The sequence below is a fragment of the Chroicocephalus ridibundus genome, chromosome 7 (genome assembly GCF_963924245.1).
Source record: "Chroicocephalus ridibundus chromosome 7, bChrRid1.1, whole genome shotgun sequence".
Classification (NCBI taxonomy): domain Eukaryota; kingdom Metazoa; phylum Chordata; class Aves; order Charadriiformes; family Laridae; genus Chroicocephalus; species Chroicocephalus ridibundus.
Window position 1 is genome coordinate 22,431,649 of NC_086290.1, and position 19,435 is coordinate 22,451,083.

At 51.7% G+C, this 19,435-nt stretch overlaps 1 protein-coding gene across 14 annotated transcripts in view; it reads left to right on the top strand.

The window, feature by feature from the left end:
* PCBP3 (poly(rC) binding protein 3) overlaps nt 1-19,435 on the top strand; it is a 58,832-nt gene that overhangs the window by 29,700 nt on the left and 9,697 nt on the right. For 3 of the 14 annotated variants that reach the window (XM_063341211.1, XM_063341214.1, XM_063341212.1), the window contains 8 exons: nt 285-416; nt 889-1,017; nt 3,789-3,932; nt 6,948-6,989; nt 11,151-11,229; nt 11,988-12,047; nt 15,686-15,738; nt 18,742-18,911. In XM_063341211.1, coding sequence (XP_063197281.1) covers nt 285-416; nt 889-1,017; nt 3,789-3,932; nt 6,948-6,989; nt 11,151-11,229; nt 11,988-12,047; nt 15,686-15,738; nt 18,742-18,911 — 809 coding nt within the window. The remainder of the gene's footprint in view (nt 1-284; nt 417-888; nt 1,018-3,788; nt 3,933-6,947; nt 6,990-11,150; nt 11,230-11,987; nt 12,048-15,685; nt 15,739-18,741; nt 18,912-19,435) is intronic. The other 11 variants (XM_063341213.1, XM_063341215.1, XM_063341218.1 and 8 more) reach the window with 7 other exon arrangements.

Consider the following 19,435-nt stretch of genomic DNA (forward strand, 5'->3'; position numbering starts at 1 on the left):
CTCCAATCCATGCGTGCCTGGCTGCACTCGCTTAACTGGTACACGACCTCCGCACAAAACCTTCCAGTCATCTCTAACTAGGCAAGAACTGAGCTTCAGTGAGCTTCAGAGGTCTCACAGTTAATTAACTGCAGGGATGCTCAGTGATGCAGCTGCAGAGAGAGACCAGCCACAGTCCAGGGAACATGACCCCTCTTCTCTGGCCCAGGGCATTTGGGTTGGCCTGGATGGCAGGCGCCTGGTCAGGTACCAAAGGCTGATGCATTGCACTCTTCCTTCCCAAGGACATAACCAACTCAATGAGCAACAGCACTGCTACCAGCAAACCTCCAGTGACACTGAGACTGGTCGTGCCGGCTAGTCAGTGTGGCTCACTGATTGGCAAAGGAGGCTCCAAGATCAAGGAAATCAGGGAGGTAAGTCAGACTTGATTTCATTATTGTGTGTAATCACAGCTCCTTGGAGCTGATCTGTGAACAAGGGGGAGCTGACTTGGAAAGGGGGATCCCTGGAAGTTTTTAAGGCCAGGCTGGATGGGGCTCTGAGCAACCTGGTCTAGTGGGAGGTGTCCCTGCCCATGGCAGGGGGGTTGGAACTAGATGATCTTTAAGGTCCCTTCCAAACCTAACAATTCTATGATCCTATGATTCTATCCTTACGCTGCTAGCATCATGCACCATGTTGCTTCCCAGGATGGTCCTGCTGACATAGGACCAGCATTCCATGGGACCTTGCCGGTGTGCTCCTGCGGATGCAGGCAGGGAGCTGTGTCTGAGCTCCCGTGGGGCGGTGCAGCTCCTGGGAGGCGCGTGGTGTCAGAGTTGGAGCTGGATGCAAGGAAAGGCAGTCAGCTGTGGGATTTCTCCTCCTCTCTCTTTCTGTCTCCAGTCAACAGGTGCTCAGGTTCAAGTGGCAGGGGACATGCTGCCCAACTCCACGGAGCGGGCGGTGACAATCTCGGGGACACCTGACGCAATTATCCAGTGTGTCAAACAGATCTGTGTGGTGATGCTGGAGGTACAGTCTGTGACAAAGGGGGTAAAGTACATAGGAAAAAAACCCAGCTGGCACCACAACAGCACTGGGAGCTGTGGAGCGTGTCTCTCGTACCCTTCACCACACGTTGTGGGACCACTCATTTCCTGGTACCTCCGTTTGAAACCCACCCAGTGTGTTTTCCCCACCATCTTTGTGCATTGTTTCGAGAGTCCCACACTGGAAACCTGTCTGGTCGGGTGCCCCAAAGGAGATGGTTTGTGTCATAGCACAGGGTGGCGTCAGGAGAGAGGGGTGCCAGAGGAGGCCAGGTGGGCTGAGACAGCCATAGCCTGGTGTCCCAGCAGTGCTAAGGGTGCCGTCGGAAGGGGATGGGGGCTGCAACCACTCCACCAAGCACCTGGCCTCCTCTGCGTGGGTCTCATGGTGCCCCCCAAGGACCACGGCTGGGAGGAGGAGGCCATTGCATCACCTGTGCTGGGGGAGTCAGGTGGGAGCACAAAGTCTGGGAGTGCAAAGCCAGGCTCCAGCAAGGCACAGTGGGAAAGGTAGTGAGGAAGAATGGTGGAGAGAAGGGCCCATAGGGTGCATGGATGTGTATCCAGAGTGGGCTTTTTCTGGGAGAAATGCTGACGAGCAGAGTTTGAAGATCTCTGGAGAGATGCTGCTGCACCAATGGCTTATTGCCAGGGATGACTGCAGGCACGTGCCCCATGTCCATGCCTGCCACTTCGAAGGGGAGAAGCACCAGGAGGAAACCCCTCGGACACAGGACGGTGACACACTTTGCTGGCTCCCAGAGGTGGACAGGCATAGAGCCATGTCAGGCCCCTCTGCCTTGCTGCACAGCCTGCACACCGCTGCCCTTTCACGGCAGGGAGGAGTGCATTTGCCACTGCAAGAGCTTCAGATGAGCATGCCAAGGCTTGGCGGAGGTGAAGCGAAACGAAACATAAGCAACTTCAGTTCAGCATCAGCATGGCTAAGGAGGAGTCACCACAAGACACATTACCCACCGCTGCTGATAGTGATGCTCACTCTGCTGCCAGAGGAGTGCGATTTTAGCCACATGGTGACTCCAGGTTATGCTCTGGACTGCGGCAGAGGTGGGCCCCAGGTGATGCTTGCAGGTATGTTATAAAGTCTTCAGTGGCTGCTGTTCTCACAGGCAAAAGCAAGGGTTGCTGCTCCTCTGTATGGCTGAGCAATGGAAAAGAAGAAAACCCGTGAGTTTTCTTGCAGTCTGAAATCTGGGAAGTTCCCTGTCTTTAACAGAGATGCTCCTTATAACCTTCCAGTCTTAAGTTATCTTACTGCAGAAATCCTTGCTCACCCTCTCCAAGATTTGTAAAGCAATAAAAGAAAAAGCAAGTTTGTGATTATAGAGGCTGTGCTTTGATCCTACAGCTTTCTTGCAGACCTGTGCTTAGCAGGAAGATTTGAATATGCCACTTAGGTGCAAGTGGACATCAAGAAGAATGTACAGAAAAAATGAAGACTTTTCCATGAGATAGTGTAATTTAGGTTGCCTATCTTTACATCGCAGTAAGTGGGTCATTTCACTTCAGGTAGAACCAGAAGGCTTTTATCTGAAATCTCTTCTGATCCCTAGAAACCTCCAAAATCTCTTCTATGGCCTGTTAGTTATGTTCATGGGAAGACCAACAGAGATGACTTGGGTAAGAAGATCCGGTGCACCATGCAGCAGGATGCATCACTACAGCTTGATGTGCATCACTACAGCTTCTGCTCAGACCTACCCAGGTACCGGTCAGGCCACAGCAGGGAGAAGCGGGATGTCCTGACCAGCTGGAGTGGGGCTGCCCCAGGTCACGCTGCCACAGGAGGAGGGCTGGGAGTGCATACGGGTTGGTGCCTCTGCTGCTGGTGCCTGTCTGGCTGCTCACATGGACTGCTCTAGCATGCAGCTAGCTCACACCATGCAGCTCTAGTGTAAGATCTCTGAAAATGCTGGTATTGCCATCTGAGAGGGATTTCCAGCCTCTGGCTCTTCCAGAGCTCAACACCCCAGCCAAGGTGATCACTGCCATTTGACCCACGAGGGCATACGAGGTCTTGACCACAATGATGGTGCCTAGCAGCATCCACTGCACAGCCATCCATGTCTCAGCTTGGATGGTGATAGACCAAACCAAGTCCTGATGGTGACCCTCTTCCAGCAGTGAGGAAGATGAAAGGGGTCAAAGAGCTTAAGCATCATGCTGGGTCACTCAGACGGGCCGCTCACTCCTTCTGTTGCTGTGGCTCACGATGCCATGCCACAGTTCCTGCTGCTTAGCAGGGCTGGTACGACTCTGGGGTGGGCTGTCGACATGCAAGAGCTCTCAGGCTGCAAAGAAAGCCACCGCATGGCATCCAGGAATGAAAAGCCTGGTCTGTGGGTGTACCTTCCCATCTCGCTGCACCTTGAGGGTCTCCTTGGGGGTGTTTTGAGGAGGGTGCTGCATTCCAGTGTCAAGCTTGAGTCTAGACCAGGCAGCAATGCAGTTTGTGGAGAGCAGAACGAAGGCAAGAAAGGCAGCAGAGAGAAGCAATTTAGGGGCTTATGCCTTTTCAGGGGATCTCCTGTACCCCAGGTTGTCCTTGTTGTCCATTAAACACCAATTTCCCCCATGTTCTCCTGTCCAGAAACGCGGTTTGCCTGGTGCGGGTGTTGCTGGCAGCGGCCCCGGGGGCCGTGCTTCGTCGGGTGCTTTCTAACGCTCTTTTTGCCGCCGTTTCAGGAAAGCTGTTCTAATGTTCTCTCTCCCTCTCCTTGTCCCTTTTCCTAGTCCCCACCAAAAGGTGCCACCATTCCCTACCGCCCAAAGCCCGCCTCCACCCCTGTCATTTTTGCAGGTGGTCAGGTAAGAGCCGACCCGCTTGCAGCCTCCACTGCCAACCTCAGCCTTTTACTGCAGCACCAGCCGCTGCCCGTTAGTGCACTCAGGTTTCTTGCCTTCTGACTTGCATGGTGTCATCCCATCCATTGCGTGCCACGGCAGGTGGACTGAAAGCTCTTTGCAGAACCACTGGCAGTTTGCAAGCCCGGGCAGACATCTTAGCTCCTGTGATGGCTGCTGGAGGATAAGGGAAGGGCCAGCCCAGGGAGACAGGGTGTTAGCTCTGCCAGGCACTCGTGCACCGAGAAGAGGCCGGAGTTTGCTTCATTAGACCCAAATTCAGTATTTGCCAACAGTTACCACTGCTGAAGGAGAAAATGAGAAAAGCCTCATTGAACAAGAGGCTGTGACCATGCTCTCACAGTGGCTGCAAGGGTTTATTTTCTGTCATCTCAAGTCCAATTAAAAATAACTTTACATAGTTGTAATTGATCTGAGATAGGAAGGGCTCATCCTAGTCACTCCAGGACTGTGCAGAGCCTCTCTTCAGGGCAGCCTCTGTGAAAGGGTCATCCACACCACTGGTGCTCAGCTGATTTGGGTGCCGCTTCCCCAAAAAAGGCTATAACCTCTGCTGCAAAGCTAGGTCTCAGCTCTGCCCGCAGGAGAGCCTGCATTGCCTTGCCTTCAGTGACATTGCACAGCGCTTGGTCTGCAGGCGTGCAGTCACGATGTGATATTTCTAGCGACCCATGGGAAGCAATGGCAGGTTTTTTCTTTGCAGGATAACCATTGCACACGTGTGGCTGTTCTGCAAACAAAAACCAGCTCCTGTGGCATGTAATTTATGAAAGAAGAGCAGCTGAGCAGGTGGCTGCTTTTAAAGAGGGGACTTGAACCCTTGCTTTTTCCATCTCATCTACTCACCTCACCGGGTGACCGAGGACCTGCCTGCAGATGCCATCATGTTGTGGCGCACTGGTATCTAGCAGGAGAGGTCCTTTCCCGGGAGCTCCAGCAGCTGGGTAGAGTCAGCACCACAAAACTGCAGCTAATGCCATCCAGAGCGGCACCACACAAGTTATTTAGTTTCTCCCCAACCATAATAAATAGCAGAAGGGCAAACTAAGGCTGGGAGCAAAGCCCAGAGCACAGGCTATTTCAGGTGGTGCGCTCAATTTGCATCTGTTAGTCATGGCAGCATCAGGAGGAGCGTTACGCTTGGTCTGAGCAGCCATCTTGGAAAAGAGCTTTGAGTCCAGCTTCTTGGTGAACTTATCTTCTCAAAAGGGAGAGTAAGATTGAGGTATCCTTTCTCCTGCTGGCGAATGGTTGGTGTCTTGCACAGAAGTGACGTCGTGGGAAGAAGCGACCATCTCAAAGGAGAGCTCTTCCCTGCTGCCCCCGAGGGAGCGCTGGCGAGCCCCTTGGCTCTGCCCGAGGAGTGACACGAGGCGCGTGGGTAGGGGACAGCAGGTGACAGTCAGTGGTGCTGTGAGGTGCTTTGGGGTGGGTTGAACCTGCAGGAGCTCAGCAGGCTGAGGGACGCAGTGGCCAGTGGCAACTGCCAAAAGGATCAGCCCTGCTGCCCGTGCAATGTCAGCCTCTGCGGAAAGCCAGGGGTCACATAGGCGGGTGCTGTCAGAGTCAGGTTGCATCTGTCCAAGACACCTTCCTGCCTTTAATTAGCTTTTTCTAATCAATTGTTCTAATCAAAAAACAATGCCCAAATTAAACTGCCACGAAAGAGTGAACGTTTTAGAGCAGCCTCTGCCATGTCCTCACAGGCACACCAGTGCCAGGACGCCGGCAGGCACTGGGACTGCCATTTCTGTGTGCGGGGCTTTGCCTCCTTCCTCCTCCAGGATTTTGGGGGGTTTCCTCACGCAAAGCACTTTGCTGTTTGCAAATGATGTGGCAAATTTGCAGGAGGTTCAGAGGTTTTTTCCCCTTTTTCTCGTCTATCTTTACTCTCCCTTTTTAAAGTGTTATCCATCTCTTTTTGCCATTTCTTTCAGAATCATTTGAATAATGTGTCAGCCAGTGAGATACGTTTTGCTAGCTGGTTAAGTCCCAAATATTGGGCTCTCTAGTGTCTGGGTCTTTACCCACAGCGGTGCTTGTTTTCGGGTTATTTACAAAAGAGAAAGGATTGCTAGAAACGATGTTTAAAACACTAAATAATTTGCCTGGCAGACATCTGCATGGATGTGTCAGTGATAGCGCGTGAAAGGCATTGCGGTGGAGGCAGCCTGTCCCTGAGCCCTCTCCCCACTTGGGGGGATACCAGCCCCACGCTGCCCAGCGGGCTTTCCGCGCGGCAATGCCTCTTACCCCAGCAGAGCACTGCAATATACTGGGTAGCGTAAAGCATGTTAAGAGCTGTGCACTTGAAAATACGGAGAGACTCATTGCACTGGCTTGCCTCCTGGGATCACATTACATGCATTTAGATGCACATTTAGATAGGGCAGCGGTGATGTTGCCGTGGATCTGCTACACGTAATTCTGGTTTGATGAATAGCTTTTGTACAACGAAGCCCAGGCTTCCTGCTCCATGCAATTCTGTCATCTTTAAAGAGCTGTTTCCTTCCATTTGGAAAAGCCAAACTGAGACCAAGCCCTTCAAGTTAGGTGGCTCAGTGTGCTCCGGCTTTGATTGGAGGGGTTTGTCTCCCTCCCACTCCAAGGACTCACTGCCCCAGTGCATTTAATGCAGCACAGGGTGGCTTTTCCCCTGGGCTTGCCAGGGGAGCACGCAGGGTAACTGCTCGTTGCATAAAAAGTGCTTCCCTCATCCCCTGCAACCTCAAAATGAAGCCGGTTCAGTCAAAATTCAAGATCCTACACCCTGCTTTCACCAGCAGCGGAGCACAAGGCGAGGTGTGCCGGTGGCTCAGCTCCCCGTGCGTGGTTGTTTGGGGTAGCGTGTGGCCCTGGGCAGAGCAGGGTGGGGGCTGAGCTCCTCTTTAGCCCCTGCATTAACAACGCTTATGCCACGTCAGGCAGAAAGGAGCAAACCCCGGGGACAGCAGTCCCTGTGGAGAGGCATGAGGTTTTGCCGCCACCTCCTGCCAGCCCTAATAACGTGTTTTTTCTCTTTTGCAGGCCTATACAATTCAGGGACAATACGCTATTCCACACCCGGATGTGAGTTTTACCCTAATTTTTCTTATAACCTTTTATGTCACCTGCATGCTACTGTTAATTCACATAATATTAATATTAGACAATAATATTAATAGCATATTTTCAAAGTAACTGGCCATGTGCTGTTTCTGTAATACCTTGAATAGCCTTTTAACCTCTTGGCACTAAACTTTATTAATTCTGAGGACTTGGCCTGATGCTAAATTGTTTGTTCAGTGCTATCCCTTTGTTCTGAGAGAAACTATATTCTATGCATTTTGTGCCTCAAAATGATCAAAACAAGCAAAAAAAGGAAAAAAGACAAGACTTTCCCCTCAATATCCCCCCTTGTCCTTAAAATGTTGGTAAGCCAAAGGCTTATTTAGGTGCTGAGTGCTTTGTTGGGGTGGGGAGAAGACAGAGCTCCAGCAGTGCGTGCTTTCTTGCTTGAAGCCTGGGCAGGGGGACGTGCCTTATTGGGGGTCCTCCTCTGAGAGACTCGGAAGCAGGTGCTGAGGCTGGGCAAAATGCCACCTGCATCCCCTGGAGAGATGGAGAGGATGGCCACCCTTCACACTGCTGGATCTCGCCTTACCGAGGGCTCTGCGCCTCCCCAGGGGAGCTGGACCCCAGACTGAAGTGGTCACCCTGGGTTTGACGGCTTTCTCACTGGGTTTGGCTCTCTGTCGCCCTGGGGAGGCATCACGGGCACGGTCCCTGTTTCGTCTCACGCTCCTTGGTGTGGAGACAGGTGCCACGTAGACTTGCAGCACAGATGAGTTTTGCTGATGCTTGGACGCCCCTGCTCACGCCAGGAGGGTCAGGAACCCACAGCACATTTGCAGGGGGACATGTAGGGAACAATTGTTGGCACGTCTGCGTGTAAACGTACCAACAGCAATAGAAAACGAGTCGATTTTAAAGGATTTCTCTATGAAAAGCAGCAGCGAAGCACTGCAAAATGCCAGCAGCTCCTTGCTGGCAGTAGACAGCTCGGCTTCTGGGGTCATCGTGGCTGACACATGCCAGGGAGCTCTTGGAAAAAGCTGGGATTTTCTAAATGTGTTTCAGAGGGAACAAAGCACGCAACAAGTCCCACTGCAGCAGCCTCTTCTTGCTGGCACACCTGTGAGTCAGGGGTCCACAGTGGGGCTGAGCACAAAGTGCCGCTCTGGGGATGCAGCACTGGTGTGGTCTGGGTAGAAAGCCTTCTCCAGCTGTCACACTCATGGGAAGAGTATGATGCAGTTCAGTGTTCCTCTTTCTGATGGATGCGTTGGGTATTAAATCATGGGATCGCCTTTTTCATGATTGAGAACGGGACAAGGCTGTTCAACACCGCGAATGCAAACTCCCCGTGGGAACGGTTAGGAGCTGTAGGCTGGATTTTGATCTTAGGACCAGTGATTTCACCCAATTTAGTGGAGGCCAGGCTTTGGCTTTCCATGCGACACCACTGTGCATGTACTTTGAATAGCCTGCTGTGATCGTTGCTCGGAAATATTCTTAATTGTGTGCGTGCTTCATTTTTGCTCCCTAAGCGGAATATAAATAAATACGCCTGCGTAATTAGTGAGGGTAGATCAGTATATTCTTTGTCCCAGTTTTCCTTTGCAAGTGGTGGCAACAGCTTAGTGTTTTCCTTGTTATTATACTCTTCTGATTGTCAGGAATTAAATGTATTTAATACATTTGCTGTCTGCACTCTGCCCTACTCCCAACAGATTTGCTGAGACCTGGAAAAAGTCGTTCATCCAGCGGCCATGCGCTCAATCCTTACTGTCTTAGCCCTCTCACTAGGATCAGTCATTTTAAACACCGCTCAGTGCAGAAACCAGTCTTGAACATGGTTTTAGACCATTGCCCTTGCTCTCGCAGGTGTCTGCGTTTAGTGGATGCCTTTTACAGACCGGTGGCTGCAGAGTGGGCAGAATTTTGAATGCCAAAGCTAGAATGTGAGCTGCTGCCTTGATTTTATCCCCTGGGAAAAGCCCCCCAGGTAGCGAGAGTTTTGGCTCGCAAAAGGCTTCATCATTGCCCAGGTACTCGTAAGCCATTTTGGAAGTGATGTGTAGCTACCTGCCTCCACAAAATTTGTGATGGGAGATGAAAGGATGGCCATGCCAACTGGGAGTGCAGGGCTGTGAAATAAATGTCAAGCACAGGAATGCTCCCAAACCAGGGCATTGCTCCTGGGTATGCATCAGGCTGGCAGCCGATAAGATGTCACCGGGCATTGCTGTGGGTATCTAGTGATGCTCGTCATGGCTGTACGTTGGTCCCAGTCCCGTCCTGCCCTGCCCCTCCGAACAGTGCTGGTGGGGGAGCTCCCCTCTGGTCTGCGAGGAAAACCAGAGTTTGAAGAAATGGTCCAGGAAATGGGAGAGGAGGCATTTCGTGCACTGCAAGCATTCACGTAGCAGCTTTCACTTTAATGCCTAGGCGTAGCCATCCTCTCCTCTTCCAGGCTTTTTTCATTGCTGCTATATATGGGTGTTTGCTAAATACCATTATCCAAACTGTGTCTTAAAAATATGCTAGATCAGAATTAGAAAGGGTTTTGTTTTCCCCATTGGGTGAAAGCGGGACCCCTGCCCGGGGGCTTGGCAGTGCGTGCAAAGAGGCAGGAGGTTTCATCTGGAGTCCTGCTGGTGGGACAAGTTGTAACGAGGAGCTCCACAAACAGGGTGCGCCTGGGTTTAATTTGGTAGAAAACATGAAAGTTCTTAAATTAAAAAGTAGTGGATGCTGTGTCCCTGCTACTTGCAGGAGCAGTGGCATGCCCGGCCCTATCCAGACCTGGTTGTGTTTCGGCAGGACCCCGTCGTAAGCATGACTTCTGCTGATTTCCCGTGCTGCACAGGGAGAGATGTGCATGTGCCTCTTCTCGTGGGGTGGTGAGACCTCTCCCCCAGGCCGGTGGAGGCTGGAAGTCCTCATGCCTCTGGCAGGGCAGGGCTCCCTCGGGTACCTCTCTGGGGCCTTGCAGGCATTTCCCCTCCCCGCCGCCATCCTCCGGTCTCTCTCCCGCTGTGCTCAGCCCCTGGGTCTGCTCTCTCCAGCGCTTCCCCTTCGCTGTCTCCAGCCGGACCTCCCCGTGCTCTCTCCCCAGCCATGCCTCAGGAGCAAGGAGGTTTTTGAGTATTGTTTCCCCCAAAATGTGGAAACAGTAACTCCTGCCTCTCCCTCACTGGGGAGGGGTTGGGTGCATGGAGTGGTTTGTGTTTGGGGGATGATGGATCCTGGCAACCCCCTGAGCACCCATCAAATTGACCAGTGGGAGGTGATAAAGAACCTCACTCCTGCTCACTGCTTGACTTCAGCCCAGTTTGTTTTGTTTTGGTTTGTTTTCTTTTGGTTTTTGTTTTTTTTTGGTTTTTTTTTTTTACTTTGGAGCAGGAAAACAGAGCACAAAATGTATTCCAAACAAACTCCTCTCTATGCGACTGCTTCTTGACGGGGCATGAAAACCTACCCGGTACAAGAAGGGATAGAAGGATCTGAAATACCTACTGGTCATGGCTGAAGCCCATATTTCCCCATACTGCTAAGGGGCTTGTGCTCATAATGAGCTGATGCTAAGAGATGCAGTTTGTCCATCTCCCAGAGGCATTTCCCATCAGAAGTGCAGCACAAGAGCATTTGCTGCAGGGGCAAGCGGTCATGATGCAGATCCAGGAGCACAAAGAGGGTCTTCTGGCTGCTGGCATGTGATGGCCACCAGCCTGACAGTGCCTTTGAGATCACTCCTCTGCTCTAAAGCTACCACAAAGTGAGCAGCAGCTTCTGGTTGCAGGTTGCAAAGCCCCAGAGGGGAGGGCAGCATCTGGAAGTGCCATCGGCAGCAGCCGGCCGTGTGCCGAGGCGGCCGCTCGCTCACAGTGAAGGAGCTGAACCATTTGACGAGGGGAAGAAACTAAGAATGGGCTTCTTGCTGGTATCGTACTTCAGACCCTGACCAAGCACTTCTGCAAAAGATTTGGGCTTTATTGCATTTTACCCAGGCCAAGTCCTTGTGCTAATGTTTTTGCCATGTCTCACCATGGCTTCCTGGTTTGGTTTTTTTTTTTGGTTTGCTTTCTTTTTTTCCTTCCGTTATAATTTTGTTCTTGATTTTTGGTGTGACTTGTTGTACTCTATGAAAATAACCTTCTTAGCTCTAATGTCCCTCCTACCCCTCAGCAGTTGACCAAGCTCCACCAGTTGGCTATGCAGCAAACCCCCTTTACTCCCCTTGGACAGACCACCCCCGCTTTCCCTGGTACGTACCCACATGCCCTTTCTAGATATCCTTCTCTTCTTACCTGTAGAGTTTCTCTCTCTTTCTAAACTCATGCTATTTAGTGGAAACAAGCAGGGCAAGGAAAACTGAAGTTGCAATGTCCATGGGGAAAGGCTAACAGGGAGACAGGACAGTTGTTTGGGGGTTACGGTCCTCACAGGCGAGCTCTCAGCTGTTAACCATGCACGCCTGGACGGCTCCTGCGAAGCCACTCTTACCTTGCTCCCAGCTCTGCTGGCTTTCCCACCAGAAGCGATGAGCACCAGTCCCATTCTTCCCTGCCAGAGGAAGCAGCATCCCCTGCCTCGTGCTGATCCGGACCCCGGTGGGACATCCCCACTTTCCCTGGGGGAACACCTTGGCACCAGCCGGGAATGCTGCCCCAGTGTCTGCAAGGAGCAGTGCTGAGCTGGGCAGGATGCTACCTGGGAGCATGGGGAGAGTGATGGGAAGGAGCTGTGGCTGCAGGGAGCCGTGTTGATGGGAGGACAGCCAGACATGGTGTGGCTCAGCAGCCTCATCCCAAAGGCTGGTGTTTTCACGGTGACCTGGGAAGCAGATAGAGTACAGGGGATGGAAATACTTAAAGTACCATTGTTTGCTCGGTGGTGGAAGTGCCGGTTGGAAATGCCATTTCTGACAGTATGTTCATCATATTTTGAGCTTCCTAGATGAAGTGACATTGCTTATCTCCTTGAAGGCAAAAGCATTAAACCTGTTTCTTCTTTGCTCTTCAGGAGAAAAGCTGCCCTTACATTCCTCCGAAGAAGCTCAAAATCTGATGGGCCAATCATCAGGTAAAATACAAAGCTACAGGGAAATAAGCAGGCTTCTGTTGAAATATATTTCTTAAGTAGGACTGTGCCATTGTTGTGCTCCTAGATAAACTGTGGTATTTGTGGAGAAGACAGCAGGTTTTCTTGGTGGGCAGGGAGAGACGAGGCAGCACCGTGCCTGCCATTCTCCTTTGTAGAGCATGTCAAAAGAAAAGTGCCTGGAGTTTATTGCCTAGTTTTTTGATGTTTGTGAATAACAGCCATCCGTGCAATGAAAAGACATCATCCTTATTCTTTCATTTAGTTTTGCATAAACTTTGCTCAGAAACAGGAGAAAAATGCCTGTGGGAACAGAAACAAGACACAATTTTAGCCATCTCTAAGCCATTCAGGGTGAACTGCATTTTTAGTGGGATGGGACCCTGAGGAGCCAAAGCACGGCTGTAATCTTGGAGAAATTTTGATGTCAAATATCCTACACATTCATCCACATGTGCCAAACGTGCTTATATTTTATAACCTACTGCTGCTTAAAGGAGTTATTCTGAGACATGGTGGCTCACAGGCAATGTGAGCCAGACCTCCTCTGGGCACATGTGTGCTCTGCGGCCAACCAGGGCACATCACATTCATGCCTCAAAGGAGTCTGGGGACATCGCCTCACTATGAAAGGAAATGTAGCCCAAGTAAATAGACCCCACAAGACTATAGCAAGAATAGATTTCATGATACCAACCTGCACAGCCTTGTTTTCTGCATGCCCCCGAACACATGGGCACTGCATGTGCATATCAAAGGGGGAAGAGCTTGTATGTTAAAATAAACAATCTCCAGGTAATGGAGAAGGATGTGGCCATTCCTGTATGGCCATCATGATGCAAGGGGTGATGCAGTGCCACAGCTTTCATCAGCAGAGAGGCAGGGACACCCGCGCCCTGGGGGACATGTCTTTGTGTTAGGTGCAGTCCATCTGTCCCTAGACTTCTAGAAGGCTCATCATGAAAGACGGTCCAGGGCGGTTGAAATGTCTCTTCCAGTGCAGTGTACTGTACAGTCAGCATTAAGCATTGCCCACTGTGTAAAACCTGGACAGGAGCTGTTTTGTGAAGGCTTTTGGCATTAGTACAACCATCAGAGGTGAAGGAGGGCATAGGGCTGCTGAGTGGAGGATTTGCATCCCCATCCGATGCATTTCCCCTCCTCTGTGCACTTCCAAGTGAAAAATGTGGTAAGAGAGACCTCCTGAAAGCAGATGCTTGCATGATGGACCCAGGCGTTCTGTCTCTGTAAGGATGGTGCAACTGGGAAGCTGCATTTGGGAAAGCACAGGAATCATGCAAAAGCACATTGGAGATACCCGATACTCTTCTTTCTAGTGGTGACGCTGAAATGGAATTGCAACATAAAGCTTCACTTTAGCATTTTAGAAATCTTGCTGCCATCCAGCGTGACCTGGACAGGCTGGAGAGCTGGGCAGAGAAGAACATAATGAGGTTCAACAAAAGCAAGTGCAAGGTCCTGCACCTGGGAAGGAAGAATGCTAAGCACCAGTATAGGTTAGGGGTGGACCTGCTGGGAAGTAGTTCTGAGGAGAAGGATCTGGGGGTCCTGGTAGACAGTAAATTATCCATGAGCCAACAATGTGCCCTTGTTGCCAAAAAGGCCAATGGAATCCTGGGCTGCATAGGGAAGAGTGTGGCCAGTAGGTCGAAGGAGGTCATTCTCCCCCTCTACTCTGCACTGGTGAGGCCACAACTGGAATACCGCGTCCAGTTTTGGGCTCCCCAGTTCAAGAGGGACAGGGAACTGCTGGAGCGAGTCCAGTGAAGGGCAACGAAGATGATTATGGGACTGGAGCATCTCCCTTATGAGGAAAGGCTGAAAGAGCTGGGACTCTTTAGCCTGGAGAAGAGAAGGCTGAGAGGAGACCTTATTATGGCATACAAGTATCTAAAGGGTGGGTTGAAGGAGGATGCTGCCAGACTCTTTTCAATGGTTCACAGTGACAGGACGAGGGGCAATGGGCACAAGCTAGAACATAGGAAGTTCCGTTCAAATACACGGAGAAACTTCTTTACGGTGAGGGTGACAGAGCACTGGAACAGGCTGCCCAGGGAGGTTGTGGAGTCCCCTTCTCTGGAGATTTTCAAGACCCGCCTGGATGCAGTCCTGAGTAATGTGCTCTAGGCAATCCTGCTCTAGCAGGGGAGTTGGACTAGATGATCTCTAGAGGTCCCTTCCAACTCTGAAGATTCTGTGATTCTGTGATTCTGTGACAGTGCCAGAATCCGGACAGACATCAGTTCAGACCTGCTGGGTTTTACAACCTAGGTGGCTGTTGGATGTGAGCTCCTCTTCCGCAGTGCAGAGGGTCTCGATGGAAATGCAGACCAGCCAAACTTGTTGTTCAGCATGGCTGAGGCAGTGGCATACTGGCATGCAGTGTGAGGAAGCCCTGCTGGATTGGGTGACTAGGAATTTGGTGCTGCTGCAGTCTTGTGTTGTAGCAGCCCAGCGCTTACGGTGTACTTGTACTTCTTTTCTCTGCACCCCCTTATTCTGCTCAAGTGTCTTGGACTCTCGCACACACTATTTTTAAAAGCCTTCCTCGGCAGTTCATATCATATGGATAAGGGTTTTTTTTGTGATTACTGCAAATTCCTGTCTCCAGACTGCAGACATCTGCAAGACAGATGTCTTGCAGATTTGCAATAGGACATCCCTGCTTCAGGATTGAGGTGATTTAATATGGGAACCCATGGGAGCGGCGGGCTTCAGCCTGGCCCAGGAGCATTATGGCATGGTGTCCTCTTACCTCTGGAGCTGCACACACAGGGTAGCCTGCTGGCTCCAACCTTTCCCACCATGGAGGAGAGTGCCCGCACTGGTGCAGGAGAGGCTGGGAAGAAGCATATTGTTGCCTTCAGTCCTTGCCATGTAATTTCGTAGGGGAGCAGGCTCTAAATCTCCATCCTGTTTGCTGTGCTTTCCCTTGGGAGTAAAAGGGACCATCAGTCCTGGGCCCAGATAGCATGCATATTTCAGCAGTCTGGCTTAAATTCAGCTTGCGAGTCTGTGGGGCTTTAACTTACAAAGTACTTTGCAGGCTGCTCTGTGCTAGCACTGCTGGATCCCCCAGGGAAACCAGTCGTGGGGCACCAAGCTGCTGTCGTAACCAAGTGGCTTTGTGCTGCTGTACCCAGAGAGGGCTGGAGGGTGCGTGGACAGCCCTGGCGCCGGCAGGCATCTGCCTCTAGGGTTGGGTTTCTCAGCCAGCAGGCTGGCTGCTGCTGTGTGAAGGAGGGACGGTGCTTTTCCCACCTCTGTCAGATGCTCCCCAGCGATGCTGAAACGTTGCACTGTAATGCACCCTCCTCTGAAGCCATTCCCAGTGGAAGGATGGAGGGTGGAAAGTGAGGCACTCATGGGGCAGCACCTGCGAGGTCAGCGTGAGGGATGCAGGGGAAGTTGTCACCAAGCTCCAGCAGAGTCAGGTAGCAACCATCTTCCTCCTCCTTGTACCAGAGTGTGTGATCCCCTTCCCCTCCCGTCCCCGGAGCAGGTTGCAGCCTTTGCAGTGTTGACTGTTGCGGGAAAGCAGCGGAACTCCACCGCGCTGCCTCTGCAAGCTATAACCATTTTCCCTTGCATATGCCCAGGTTTGGATGCCAGTCCCCCGGCCAGTACTCATGAACTCACCATTCCCAATGATGTAAGTAAATCCTAATGATTCTTTGGCGTGGGCATGTGTGCACACACATATATGTGTGTGTGTGTGTGTGTGTGTATAAATATATATATAAGCTTCAGGCATATGACTTTGTTAAATATGTTTAGAGATACCCCTTCACCAGGTTCATTCATGCCATGTGCAGTCTGTTGGAGATCAGCCTGCAGCATAAAGCACTTTACCCCGTTGGTAGCTTTCCTAGGTACAATCTTCCTTAATGCTCCTTTCCCTTTCCAAGTGAACTCAGTGCTCATGAAACATGCCCAGTTGACAGCACTGGGAAGGGGAGAGAGCTCCTGAGCCAGCCCTGATCAAACTGTACTTCCTTAGCCTAGCACCGGCAAATCTGAGATGATGTTTCAGCTCAAGTGTAGCTACTGGAAGGGGTGGGGTGAGGGGGGGAGTGTTGAAGAGGAGGTAAGTAAATAGTGTTTCTGATGCCACAAAGTGCCACGCAAGCATCTGAAGGATGGTGCGTCTCATCTTAGTACGGGTGGCAGGCAGCCTTTGGGTCTTATAGATGGAGGCATTGTGGTAAATTGGATGTTGGACTGGGATATTTGCTGGGAGGAGGCTGGAGTCATGCTGGGCACCAAGCGGTGCAAGGGGATGCTCAGGTGGGAGGAGGAGGGATGGAGAGCCCAACACAGCCGGCACCTGGATCCAAAGGTCTCACTTGCTTCTGGACTGGCCCACCGGTTGCATGGGTTGATTTAAGCACTGGCGCTGTGCTTAAATCATGATCAGGGCAAGTGGTCGCATGACTTCCAGTCTCTGTCCCCGTCGCTATCACCTAGAAGCACCTTCATCCCATCCTCATCAGGAGTTTCTGGACTAGGTCTGGCAGCTGTTGCCACTTCTTCCTGCTGTTCACTAACACACAGCAGTGCAAGGGAAAGGCAGCAAGCCTGGTTGCAGCTGCTGGGCACCGCTGCTCCACCAGGATGCATGCCCAGGCCTCCTTTCACCCAAGAGACACAGCAGTGAAACAGCTTCTGAGCATCTGCCGGCTGAAACCCTTGAAGATGCTTCACCCCAGGGCCAACCACCCACCACGGGAGGGCTCTGCAGAGGAGCCCATGGGATACAGCAGCAGGGCTGAGCGTGTGTCTCCTTCTGTCTGTCCAGCAAGGAGCCCCCTCCGGGAGGCTGCAGGGACCCCTGCAAGTGCTCCTGAGGTTGCAACAGCCGCATCTGTCAAGTGTGGGTGGCCATGGCTCTGGTAGCAATGAGAAGATCTTCAGGAATTTCAAGTGACCCCTTGCAAAGGAGCCTTTCCTCCCCTTTAACATGTTGAGGGATCTGCCACGGGACCTGGGAGCACTCAGAGCATTCTCTCGCTAAAAACCCAGCTCTCATCAGACCTGCGCGACACTAAATGTCGTCACCTGCATCTTTCTGCCTGCTGAAAAATGCCTCCTTAGCTCTGCTTCCTGTTGTTTGAAGGCTCTTAAACACTTACTGCCACCTTGCCTGGAAGTGGAGGACAGGTTTGAATTGCTTAAAGCAAAGGGTCTACAGGTGTGTTTTAGTGGTGTAGGTCACCTTGTGGTTGCACTGCACTTCAAGGAAATATGATGGTAGCCATCTTGTCACTCCTCTGACTGTCAGGAGAAACTTGAATGCTCTGCAGAGATGCTTGGATGTTGCTGCACATCTCTCCGAATAGCTTTCTCTCCTTGGATCTCTCCAGCAGCTTCCTGGCTGTAAGGGATTTTCATTTGCCGAAGCATCTCTGAGTTATTTCTGCACCATGAAGACCAGGATAGGCAGCTGTTGGGCTGAACATCCCACTGCAGCCCCTGACATAGTTGATACCCTTCCGGTGCTGCAGTGAGGTGTATATTCAGGTCCATATGGGACAAACTGCATGGTCTGACAACAGCACCAGTGAACATTTGGAAGCGTAGTTGTCGCCACTTCTGCAGTGACAGAAATCCAGCTGCCAAGATGAACGTCCCATATATAAAATTACCAGGTGCAACCTTGGAAAGGAGCTTAAATGCTGATGGCCAAGAAAGGCATGCAGAAACACCTCATGCCTCTGTTGGTAAAGCTGGACGTCTCGGTGTGTGTTATGAAGCTGCAGAGGTGCTTGAGGGAACCATAGTTCAATGCACAAATGAGCGACAGCAAAGATGAAGACCATTGAGGAAATTCAAGCCATTGAGGATCATTGAGGAAATTCAAGGGGTAGGCAATTGAGGAGATTCAAGCCTCCAGCTGGCTCTAATGTTTTCACAAGAGTGTGAAAGACATGTTTTTAAGTAGGATTCTCCTCTTCTGCTGGTGCCACAGCCATATGGTGCTCTCCTGTCAATGATGTGCATGCCAGCGAGCCCTTACGTTGCACCAAAAGAGCTGAAGGGGGTAACAGAGGCAGTGAGGGTGTCCCAGCAGGCTAGAAGTGTGGGATGGGGTGAGCAATGTGAAGCTATCAATGGTGTGTGGCTGCACCAGCTGATGAGGGGGCTCTTGGGGTTGGACTGTCCCTGGGAAAGGTGGTGGGCTTGTTTTCTTCTGGTAACGCGTCCTGTATAACCACCTTCATGTTTGCTGTGATTGGCAAGGGGATAAGTGCAGAGCACAGTCTGAAACATGACTTATTCACATCCTTGTAGAACATTGACCAGTTATTAGACCATGAAAATTATTATTACCAAAATGATCCTGGTATAACACCTCGCCCTTCTTGAAGCCCTCTGAGATGCTGGGCATCGTGTGCGGATAGTTGAAATTTGCCCCCTGAGGAGCAGGGCAGGGCAGTGCAGGCTGCTGGACGTGTCCTGGGAGGACCGTGCTCACGTGCAGGTGGGATTCACCCCTGGGCTGTCCCTCTCCTGTTTTCATGAGCATTAAGGTCACTCATGTTCCAGGTCAGAGGGAGGAAGGCTTCTGGCTGGAGCTGTGCAGTTGTGCTCATGTCCCGCCAGTGACTGCCAGGGCTGTCGCTTCTCAGACATTCCCTCCATGCTTTTTTTCTAGCTAATAGGCTGCATAATCGGACGCCAAGGGACCAAAATCAATGAAATTCGGCAGATGTCAGGAGCGCAGATCAAAATTGCCAGCGCCACGGAAGGGTCATCGGAGCGCCAAATTACCATCACAGGAACCCCTGCAAACATCAGCCTCGCTCAGTACCTCATCAACGCCAGGTGAGACCCCCACACTGACCTCCGCTGCCTCCCGCCACGGTCAAACCCATCCTGCCAGCGTGGTGGGAGCAGCACTCGCTCCCGGCACTGCGGGCTAGGAGGGGCTTCCTGAGGCTGTCTGGGACAGATGGTGGCTTGCTGAGACCTCTGAGCGGGGACCAGACGTCACCAGCAGGACCCTTCCCCGCAGCTGGCACTTTGACTAGAAACTGGGAGCTGCTTCGCTGCCGGCGGAGTGGTCGTGGCTTGCGCCGGTCGCCTGCCCACCCACCATCCTCACTCAAGGATTTTGCTCGTGGGTGGGCAAAATCGCAAATGTCTTTCCCTGTGGATGAGGCAGGGGACGGGAACAGGGACGGAGCTGAGCCAGTGGTGGGAAGGCATCACTCGGGACCTGCTTGCTGGGATCCCAGCATCGCTTACTGCCACCTCAGAGCCTCTTCCATGTGCTTCCAGGCCTCCCAAAGGCTTTCTTCCATCCAATGAAAATAATCGGTCCAATAAATGCAAGACATGGGAATGAC